The sequence below is a fragment of the Bidens hawaiensis genome, unplaced genomic scaffold (genome assembly GCF_021521415.1).
Source record: "Bidens hawaiensis isolate Kalapana, Puna unplaced genomic scaffold, B.hawaiensis_p1.1 tig00042834_1, whole genome shotgun sequence".
NCBI lineage: Eukaryota > Viridiplantae > Streptophyta > Magnoliopsida > Asterales > Asteraceae > Bidens > Bidens hawaiensis.
This window is the reverse complement of record NW_027497585.1, coordinates 1-11,423: the sequence shown is the minus strand read 5'-3', so window position 1 is coordinate 11,423 and position 11,423 is coordinate 1. Positions and strand designations below refer to the sequence as shown.

The 11,423-nt window shown below is 31.5% G+C and overlaps 3 protein-coding genes across 3 annotated transcripts; all 3 read right to left on the bottom strand.

Annotated features, from left to right (window-relative positions):
- Window positions 1-1,881, bottom strand: LOC143593814 (transcription factor MYB4-like). Its single transcript, XM_077073312.1, has 3 exons — window positions 1,659-1,881; window positions 1,390-1,519; window positions 1-265 (listed from the first exon to the last, which is right to left on the bottom strand). The coding sequence occupies exons 1-3, from the start codon at window positions 1,789-1,791 to the stop codon at window positions 1-3; spliced, it is 528 nt and encodes a 175-aa protein (XP_076929427.1). The 5' UTR covers window positions 1,792-1,881.
- Window positions 1,882-4,303: 2,422 nt separating this feature from the next.
- LOC143593813 (chromatin modification-related protein eaf6-like) lies at window positions 4,304-7,346 on the bottom strand. The gene is made up of 7 exons (XM_077073311.1): window positions 7,256-7,346; window positions 7,046-7,140; window positions 5,561-5,661; window positions 5,385-5,454; window positions 4,788-4,815; window positions 4,628-4,688; window positions 4,304-4,530 (listed from the first exon to the last, which is right to left on the bottom strand). The coding sequence occupies exons 1-7, from the start codon at window positions 7,266-7,268 to the stop codon at window positions 4,419-4,421; spliced, it is 480 nt and encodes a 159-aa protein (XP_076929426.1). The 5' UTR covers window positions 7,269-7,346; the 3' UTR covers window positions 4,304-4,418.
- Window positions 7,347-8,509: 1,163 nt separating this feature from the next.
- LOC143593815 (cryptochrome-2-like) lies at window positions 8,510-11,124 on the bottom strand. Its single transcript, XM_077073313.1, has 2 exons — window positions 10,384-11,124; window positions 8,510-9,316 (listed from the first exon to the last, which is right to left on the bottom strand). Exons 1-2 carry the CDS (start codon window positions 10,834-10,836, stop codon window positions 8,717-8,719), a joined length of 1,053 nt encoding a protein of 350 aa, XP_076929428.1. The 5' UTR covers window positions 10,837-11,124; the 3' UTR covers window positions 8,510-8,716.
- Window positions 11,125-11,423: the final 299 nt, after the last annotated feature.

Genomic DNA, 11,423 nt, shown 5'->3' with positions numbered 1-11,423 from the left:
TCAGAGTATTGATGAAGACTCACTAGACGATGACTGAATACTCGAGACAGTTTGTTTATTGTCAAGCGATTTATGCCGATACTGAGAAACGTCTGATTCTTCAAGACATGGAGCCGTTGAATCACACTCTGGTTTCTGGTGACGTTTCTTGGAGACATTGATGGTTGATTGGTGGCATTCAGTTCTTTTCTTTAAATTAGTATGCCAAACATTCTTTATTTCGTTGTCGGTTCGGCCAGGTAATTTCGCTGCGATTACAGACCATCTGAAAAATCAAACACGGTAACTTTTCAATACAATTGTGAATAATTTTATTCTGTCCGCCTAGGAAATTGTGTTAATTTTTTTTTCACATGCCCACATATTTTGTCTTGTTAATTAATAGTACTTGAATGCTCATCACTTGGGGGGACAATATGAGATTTAGGATTAGTTATTAAGTTATTAAGTATACATGTGTAATTATTAATTATTAAGTTAATTAATTAATGAAGCCTTAAAACTGGGTTTAGATTCGTGGTAAATTGGAATATTATATGGGCCCCCAAAAAGTATATATTAGACCAAATTATATAATATAAACTTACGTAAAACATTTTTATTTGAATTCAACAAATTTTGAATACTTTTGGTTAGCAGCCATGACTTTAATAAAATTCTTTCTTAATATTAAATTCTAACTTAACTTGTGTTTTAAGTCTAATTAATTAACACGAACTCGTATGCGTGCTGTTGGGCCGACGGCTTTTAACAAGTTCATGTAAACTTTGTCGTAAAGAAACATGTTTTTCGAGTAATATAAAATCTAACAATACCAAAAGATGAAAAAATAACTTGTTGATCATAGCTTTTAGTTTGTAGGCGATGGTGTATAAGAAAACCGGTTAAAACTAGAGCTTTATGTCTTGTAACCTTTAAGGTCTCGTATATAGACAATTATACACGTTTTTTATTAGGATCTTTTACGGTTAGTTTTGTTAATCCGGATTATGTTTGTTCTCTACAATGATGGACCAAGAACTAAAATGTATTCTTTTAGAAAAAAAAATGGAGAGGATATAGATTTATAAAATACTATATTTGTTAATTCTTGTAAAGAAATTAATGCAGAACTAAATATCAAGAGATATATATTATTCATATATTTAATTGATTACATAATAATAATATGGATAGTGAAATTAGATAAAAACGTTTTAAGTGATTTTTAAGAACATTTCATTTCGACTATATGGTGGAAATTGTAAAATGTAAAATTAGTTTTGTATAAAAAGGTAAAATTGTAATATATATGTTTTACTATTTGAAACTAATTTATTTTAAAATAGAATATGATATGTAACTACATAAATTAGTGATCATGGATATGATAAATTGATCTTATGGTACCTATTTCCAAGCATTTCATGTAGATGAATGATGGTGTCCTCTTCCTCTTTGGTGAAGCTTCCTCGTTTAATATCTGGTCGTAAATAATTGATCCATCGAAGCCTGCAACTTTTTCCACATCTTAACAAACCTAAAGAACAATCACAAAGGTCACAAAAAATACGAGTTAGACCTCTAGTAGTAGTCAATAGAAATGAGAACTTTATATTAACCCCGATTAATAATACGTTCTAGTTTCAACACTTCTTGAAAGATGAATATATATTTACCAGCGTGTTTAGGTAGAGCACGCCAATTAGGATGACCATGTTGTTGTATGTATGAAACCAAGATTTGATCCTCTTCTTCACTCCATGATCCTTTCTTCAAACCTATCTTTTTACAACATGGTGCTCTCCCCATTCTCTTATTATAAAAAGAGATGTCAAGCCACAAGACTCAAGTTTTGGACCAAAGGTGCCTTTTTATATCCTCAATATAATTTTTTATTATATTTTAGAACTATAATATTGAAAAGAATACAAGCATCATTTAGGTTTGTCTTTAGTATGTTTGGATTTGGACATCTTACTACCTCTCATGTGAGTTAACTTCTATTTGGTTAATTAATCATTTTTTAATCTTGTAAGGATCTAAATCAATTTATAATACATTGATTTGATTCTTGAAGGTATAAAAATATCATTTGTGAAAATAATTTTTATATAATAATGAAAATATGAAGTTAGATTTGATGTACTTTTTTCATGAGTTTTTTTTCACTAATGTTTTAAAAAAGTGTTATACATATAAACGGTGACAGAGCCATAATTTTATTTCCCTACCTTTCGATGCTAAGATTTTTAGCAATCCCACGTCATAATTTTTAAATGGGTTTGGTTCACATTTTGGCCAAAATTAGTAGCATATTATATTTATATATGATATAATATATAAATTATTATTATCATTATTGCTGCTTTTGAAGTCCAAAACAAGTCATAATTGGTAACATAAATTGGTCAACCAACTATTTAACATGTGGGTTTATTCCTAAATTATATGTTGGTCCAGTTTTATTATTTGGAAGGCTTCTTCATGTTAGTTTTTTGTATTTATATTTTTATGTCGTCTCTAAAAAAATATAAATTGCTATTTTTAAAAATTAACAAATTTCAAGTACATTTACTTTTGTAAGAAATAAAAAAAAGTAGTTTCATGATAAATTTTGGTGGATCTGAATTTAAATAAAATATCAAATAGACTTACTTTATAGACTAAGACCAAAATGAATTTAAATTAGAATGCTTTCGGCATCTAGCTTCCAGGAAATATCATTGCAAATTTTTAATAATATTCTCACACAAGTGTCAAGTCGGTAAAATTAGAAAAATAATAATAAAAAAAGAAAAAAAAAACTAGTAGTAGTACTGCTTTGAGTTAATAGAATATCTGGCTAGGGTCTTTTGTTATTACTAATACTAATTATTTTTAAATCCATGTATTTCATATATAAGTTATCAAAAGGCATTTGACTTAATGGTATTTTTGTGTTTCTTATGTTCAAAGTTTGAGAACTGTGATGTAGTACACTGGTATATTATTATTATTATTATTATTATTATTATTATTATTATTATTACTAGTAAGTTCAATAAATAGTTAACATATTAGTTACATATAAAAAAGCAAAAAAAGATAAAGACTTAATTATATGGTTGGCCATGTAGGTTCACGAATTACATATGATCCTGGTGATTGGAAAAATATTCACAAATGGGCCTGATGGTTACGTTTTCATAACATGGATGGTCCTTGGTGACTAACATCGTTAACTTTTCCAGTTAAGTACAAATAAAATTACAAAACTACCCCAATTATAAAAACTCAATATAATAAGTACTAAAAGAAATATATAAAGTTATTTCTTTTAATACTTATTTTATTGAATTTTAATAGGAAGGGTAGCTTAGTAATTTTATTTGAACTTAACTGAAAAATTTAACGACGTTAGCTACCGAGGACCATCCGTGTTATGAAAACGTAACCGTCAGGCCCATTTGTGAACATCTTCCAATCACCAAGATCAACGTGAACTTGAGGATCAAACGTGTAAAAACTGAAAACCACAGGAACTAGGAACCAACCATGCCGTTAAGTCAAAAATAAATAAATATTTAACGAGTCAATCATTCAAGTATTCAACCGAAAACTAACTATTACAAGTCAAACATTTACCGAGTGGACTGTAAACACATTTTATTAGTGCAAGTAATTATTCACATTTTATTAGTGCAAGAAATTGTGACTTACAAAAGATAAGTTGAATATTTATATTTTTTTTTATGCAAGAAAAGTCATATTGCATAAGCTTAATTATATTTTGGTCAACTTAATCTAAGGTAAAAATAAAATATTTTCTTTAAAGTATATTTAAGTCTACATAATTCAACTACAAAAACTCCACCATAAATGAAATTAATTCAATATCTTGAATTAATAACATAAAAGGATCTAATTACAACAGATAGGTAGCTAAGCGGACAACAAGCTACACCATCACCCCTTTTTAAATAACAAATCTGCTCCTACTAAAAACAAAGTTATAGCTCTTCTGCGTCGATAAGCTACCATGCACGACATGCTTAACTCCTTTAAGAAACATAGCAACATCGGAGACAAGAGACCCAAATGCATCGAAAGCAAAAAAGATTGACTGTGTGTTGATTCTCAACACAAGCCTTCTAATTAATGGTTTAAAAATGATATTAAGAAAACAAATTACAGGCTCCAGGATTGCTCATATAGCTCAAGGCTCGACGCTTCTATAATATTGGATTCGGGAAGCCTTTTGGTCTTCGCTTTCGAGCGAAATTTTTATCTTTTGCCGTTTTAAATGTAAAGAAAAAACATAATCTGAATCAATGCACCAAAGTACACAAAATGACCAATTTTGCTTGCTAAATGCAAAATACAAAATTAAACAGATGATCATACAAATTTATTACTACTCCTTACAACAGACTGATTACAACACTACCATCACTCACCTATCTCATGCCGCCCATATCATGATCGTCGTCATCATCGAGATCCATGTCATTCGACAGCCTGATTTTCCGTCCGTCTCTCGGACCAGTTCTTCCTTTCTTCGGTTTTCCCCTAAACGAAACAAACAAGTCGTATTTTATTAACTTGCATACAGAAACAGAAATGAAAACATGTATTTTATAAAGTATTATTGTTATTGTATACTTACTGTCCATTAATGGTTAAACCTCCACCTTTAGGTCGGCCCGGGCCTATATCCGATCTTCCCTCTAATCAAAACACATAATTTAAAAGAATGTGAGAAGATGTTTAAACTGAAAAGTAAATTCGTTCGGAAGAAAATAAGAAATCTTGTTAGAGATGTTCACCTTCACGTCCAGCATTAAGCTCTTCCGTCTAAAGATATATAATTAAATGATTATTCAATGTTCAAATGATAAGTTTATACTTACAACAGAAAAAACGAAAACTTTTCATATATGTCGTAACAACAAAACGAAGGGAATAAAATGGAAATTTACCGAAATAAACAATGTTGACATTTTTATTTTCAAAAATAGGCACAAAATTTTAGCCTACAACTTTCTTGGCATTCCCCTTCTAAACAAATCAGGTTGCGCCATGTCGGACTAGACGACTAAGCCGACGTGTCCTTTTACAGCCTACAAGATAATGTGACACAGACGGCTAATTTAGCCTACTTGTGACACGTATCAACTCCTGGTTGGTCAGAATGTGTGTCCCATCGTACTTATTATAAGATTCAGTGCAAAAAAATGCCGGCTAAGACTTAGCCGAATAGCCGCCTGATCTGACTTGGCACTATCTGATTAGACTAAAGTGGGAATGATCAGAAACTTGGCTAAAACTGAATGTCTCTTTCGGAAATTTAGTGGTCAACACGGTCTACTTTAGTAATTTTCGCAGAAGAAAATATTGATCAAAAGTGAACATATCATACATACCGCTGGTGAGGTGACTGATGATAAAGAAAAAAGCCTGTCTTCATGCTGAAACTTTCTTGACCTTTTCAGGCTGCAATACCATACAAGAATCGATGTTGCAAAATAAATTGACATGAATTAAAAAAAATATTAACAAGATTTATAAAGAGAACGAGAAAAGTGACCAAGAAACATACTTTGTGGTGTTCTTCGATGAAGAAAGAAACCCTTCGTAACCTTTCCACACGTTTCCAAAATTGCTTGATTCTTGTAAGTAACTAGTCTCTAATTCATAAACCTATCTTAATCATACCAACATAAAAAACTTGCTCAAAAAACAAAACAAATAGCAAATATTAACAAATTGAAGGCTTATTAAGCATCTGCGTCAAGGAAGATTGCGTGATTTGTGAAAGAAAATAATTAAATATCTATCAGTAGGGAACTGACCCGAACCAAACAAGGCCTTGCTCATGTTTATTTGTTAAGTTTTTATCAAACAAGCGAACATTTCACGAACACTTAACCGAACAAAATATTCTGTTCATGTTCGTTCATTAACGAAATGAACTTGTTTGTGAATGGTTCATGAACACAAATGAACACCACCAATGTTTTATTTGATTTAGTTAATCGAACGAAATTCCTTGTTCATGTTCGTTCATTTGTTAAATGAACAAACATAAACGACCATTCCGCCAAACATTCAGTTCGTTACAGCCATATCTATCAGTCACAATCCACAATGCATAATCAAGCTAATATCGTTTCTTCAATTCTAATCTTTGTGACTAATACAAACTCAAATTATATGTTTTAAGCATGCCAATAACACAATGCAATATACCAAACCTGCTTTTCTAAAAATAATCAAATAATATATTATCATATAAAAAAACTATAATTTACAAACATGTGAATCAAAAACAGACCCGAAACCGAAAAAACCGAAAAATCCAAACCGGAAAAACCGAACCGAAACAAAAGTTGACGGCTTGGTTGTATGTTTTATTAAAAACTGAACCAACAGTTTGGTTTTGGTTTTGCATGTAATAAAAATCGAAAAAACCGAACCGAATTCCAAAAAATGTTTATTTTTAATATTTTAATTTAAGTAATATATAAGAATTTAAATATTTAATAAATATGTAACTTAAATGTATAACAGTTTATTAGTTAACAATTAACAAAATTATTTATACCTAAATTCATTCTTTTTTGCCAACCTTTTTTCGGCCTAAATTTTCAAGCTCAATTGGCAAAAACCAAAACTGAACCGAAACCAAAACCAAAACCAAAACCAAAACAAAAACCGAAAAAACCAGAACAAAGCAGTTTAAAAAAAAATCCAAAAACCGAAGTTTTGGTTTTCGGTTTGGTTTTAGTCCGAAACCCCATCGAACCACACACCGCTATCAAATAGTGTAATTACATATATATATATATACATACACACACAAATAGTGTAATGATGTAAAGTAGTTGTTTTGTATGCACTGTTTTATCCTTGGCGTAATTACACTACTTGTATATATATAATTACACTGCACGTTTAGCACGTTAATTTAATACATGCAAATAATTAAAATCATATACAAATAATAAAACAATTAACCAATAATAAACAAGCCGAGCTCAAGTTTAAGTAACACAACTCTAAACGAGCCGAGCTCAAGCCTAACCTGTTTTTCGATATTCCGAAGCTCTTCCTGAAGCTTCTGTCTCTTACTCATAAGAGACGAAAGCACCGCCTTCGGATTGCTCGTACTTTTCTGCCCTAAAATTCAACATTATTATTATTATTATTATTATTCACACGTAAAATTTAATCAATTTAATAAGAAAACAGTTTGAATTGAATCAATAGGTTCAAAATTTATAATCAGATTTACCTTGGGAGTCCATCAATTGGAGAATTAGGGTTTCAAATTGGGGGTAATTTTATTTTTAAAGCTTTTATTTGATTTTATACGTTATTGAAGTGTTGTAGAATATACCCCTCAAGTTTATACTTTTGCAATTAGTTTTAACAGTGTCGGCAATTTGGTACCTGTTGAAGACATGATAAGATCTGATAATTAAAAAAAATGCGATATGTAATTTTTTTTTATTTTTTTAAATATGTTGAAATTAGTAGGCTAGACTTCGTCATTTTTCTTTGTTGGTACATGAAACTTAAAACTGTCTTATTGTCATAACATATGAAGCAGTTTAACGAGTCGTATTCAACTTGTGTTAAGCGCATTGTTTCTAACTTGCTAAGACACGAATTTCCAGCCATAGTTTTAAGTGTCTCATGTTATCAGTTTTAAGAATTTCGAATTACGGTTGGGTTATAAGGTGTAAAAAAGGCAAGGATGCGAGTTATTTAAATTTGACTTGTTAGGTGTGGGGGGGGGGTCACGGGTAAGGTGTCTCACAAAAGTACCTGTTGCGTGTGTTTTTATTCGTTAAAAGAAGAGAAGAGAGAGGGTGTTGATTGTTTGTGTGAGGAAGACGGTACATGGGGTGGGTTCTTCACCTTCAAATGGGGTATAGAACGGAGGTTGGATGTTTTTCTGGTTCATGAGAAAAACATCCCCCAAACACACACATACATACTTTTATAAATTCGAATAAAGTTGAGTATAAAGGAGCCCAAGCCCAAAGTTTGGTTGTATAGCTTGTTTACATTCATGATATTATGTTTGTGATTCTAAACGAGTCTATTATTATGTAATGTTTATTTTAAAAAATTATAAGTGTATATTCACATAATAATTATCTGTCATATATAAGAAGTTATGACAAAGAACTAAATAATATATGTTATATTATATACATGCATTATAATCATTTATGGTTTATGAAAGTAATTATAATACATAAATAATTCAATGAACCAATTAGTAAAAAGTAACCGAGTAAATCACGAGATATAAAAACTACTCATGATTCGAACTTGAGCTTTATAAAATAGACCCCCATACAAGCCTAACTCAAACTCTTCTGAGTTGAACAAGCCGGGATCAGGCTCGAATCATCTCGTTTACACCCCAAATTTAAATAATCCAATACTTTATGTAGTTACATAACCATTTTATGCGTGTCATTTCAAATAAAATATACATGTAGACATTATTAAGAAGAGGTAAACAGAGACGACGTAATTACGTAACCATTTTATGTATCATCGATGCGCACGAAGTACAATAGTGCATTAATAGTTTATAGTACAGATTCACCTTCATCTAATAGTTCTACAACAAGCATTAAATTATTTAATATATAAATAGTTAACATCTCTGTTTCAAAATCCAAGCATAACTACCAAAAACAAAACAAATATACATTACATATAACAAACAACAGGTTTACTTAAACATAACTGCAGCCTGTTTCCGTTTCTTACTAGCCGACGATGACACAGCCGTCGAACACAAATCATCGTCGGTTTCCATGTATGCGCTTCCCGTCTTGCAATCATGCAAGTTATACTCGTCCGGTTCTTGTCCTTCTACACCTTCTATACCCTTTAATCTTTTCCCATCATTATTATTATTATTTGGTACACGTACCGACACGTCTACATGCATCGAAGGCACCTTTTGATCGTTAGACGACGACGACGGGCACGGTTTCTTTTCTTTTCTAAGAAAAACTTTAGGGACCGGTAGGTTTTCGGGCTGGCAGTTATCGACCACAACTTCATTTGTGCCTTCGCAGTTGTTGTCTTGTTTTGAAGCGGATTCTTTTTCGTTCATTTGGAGTATGGCACTCGTTAACCGGTCTCTGGCGATTTCAATGTCGATTATGGGTTTTGGATAGTTTATTCCTAACTCGACTCCTGCGGCTTGGAGAACGGAAACTGGGGCGTTCCATGGATGATGAATCCATCCTGTTGGCACCCGTGATAGCTCGGGTAGCCATTGTCGAACGTACTCACCCTCGGGGTCAAATTTGAAGCCTTGAACCTAATTCGTCAAGAATTTTAATACTTTTAGTTATTTTTACACTACAGCATGAATATATAAAAATTTTATGCAAGATCAACCAATCATTTTATATATTTATCATTATTTGATGGTTTTTTTGTCATTTATTTTATGTAACTTTATGGTTACATATATGTAAACTGGTTATTACACATATCTAAACTTGTGGTTGCATATATGTAATGCATAATTACATATAATATAATAAATAAATGACAAAACCACCTTCAAATAATATTAAATATATATAATAAATAAATAAATAAATAATATGATTGGTTACTAAGAGTTCTTAACTTATTTAGAAGTTCTAAAATGATCCTGATCCAATATATATATATATATATATATAGGGTAAGGAGCCTAAGAGAACCATTTTAAAACTGAGAACTTAGAGAACCATTTTGGACCACTAAAAAAACCTCTAAAAAAGTTATAAAACAAAAATTTTTTAAAAGTAAAAAAAACCAAAATTCTTGTATTTCATTCCAGTTTCATAATAAAAAAATAAAAATAAAAATAAAAACTTCGTATTATACACATGTGTATGATTTCATTTAATCTCTAGTTACGTAATGTACACATATGTACCTTATCATTTACATTAAATTGTACACATGTGTATAAAAAAGACATGTATGTACATATTATACATATATGTATAATTTAGCTAAACCGAGACCTTTTTTTTATGAAACCGGGATGATAAATAAGAATTTTGGTTTTTTTTCTTTTTTTATTTTTGCGTTTTTTTTGTTTTATGATTTTTTTTTTTGTTTTTTATGGTCTAAAATGGTTCTCAAAGTTCTCAATTTCAAAATAGTTCTCACATGATTCCAATCCTATATATATAAAATAAATAATATGATTGGTTGTCACGAGTTCTTAAAACATTTAAAAGTTCTGAAAGACTGAAATGATCCTGATCCTATATATATATATATATATATATTCTCCGCATAACAAGATTTTTGCGTAATTTTTCAAATCTAAAAACAATTTGAAAAGACAAGAAAACAATTGAAAAAGCAACTTTTATAGCGTACCTCGGGGCTATCAAGGCGATGAAGCTCATGCCCATCCGGCAAGCTCCCAGATATATATTGCCAACCAAGAATATCACTTTCAAGATCCGCATCCAACAACGTATCCCAAAAATACTTCATCCCCCACTGCCACGGCAACAATAAACACTTGACCAAAAAACTCGCGGTTATCACTCTAATCTTATTATGAAGCCATCCGGTCGCCCAAAGTTCTCGCATTCCCGCATCAACTAATGGATAACCCGTCCGACCCTGTCTCCACGACTTAAAATGTGCTTGGCTAGCTTGCCAAGGGAAATGCTTCAAGCTGCTTAAAAGTGACTTTTCGTGAGTAAATGGGAAATTAAAACATATATAACGCGAATATTCTCGAAGCCCGATAGATTTAAGAAAACACGTAACACTTGCTTCTCCAGGATGGTTTGGTTCTCGTGCCCATAATATCTGCTTCATTATCGCATTGTGAAAAAGTTTGCGAATACTAATTTCACCAAAATGGATGTATGGAGATAGAATTGACGTCGAGCTTTCGGTCACTTTTTGTCTATTATTTGCATAATCAATAAGATGGTTTTCTATAAAAGTATTAAGAGCTTTTTCGGCATTTATCCAACCTGGGGCCCACCCTCTTCCTAACAATGCATTACTCGGTTTTTCCGATTCGTCTTCAAGACCGAGTTCTTCGATTGTACAGTCTTTAATTAGTCCTGTTTATATTTAACATTTTAACGGTTACTATTGTTTTCAAAGAGAGTAAACTGCGATTTTCGTCCCTTTGGTTTGTCCAAATCAGCGGTTTTAGTCCAATAGTTTCAAATTTGCGATTTTCGTCCCCGTGGATTCATTTCACTTGCAATTAAACCCGAATTCACTAAACCCGTTAAGGTTAAGTCTGGTCGTTAAACCCATTAATGTGAGGGGCAGTTTTGTCCTTTTTCTTCGCAAATGAACCCCCGTCCTAATTCGCAAGCCCACTCACGTGAGGGGTTGGGGTGTATTTGGGAAAAAAAAGGACAAAACTGCCCCTCACGTGAAGGGCA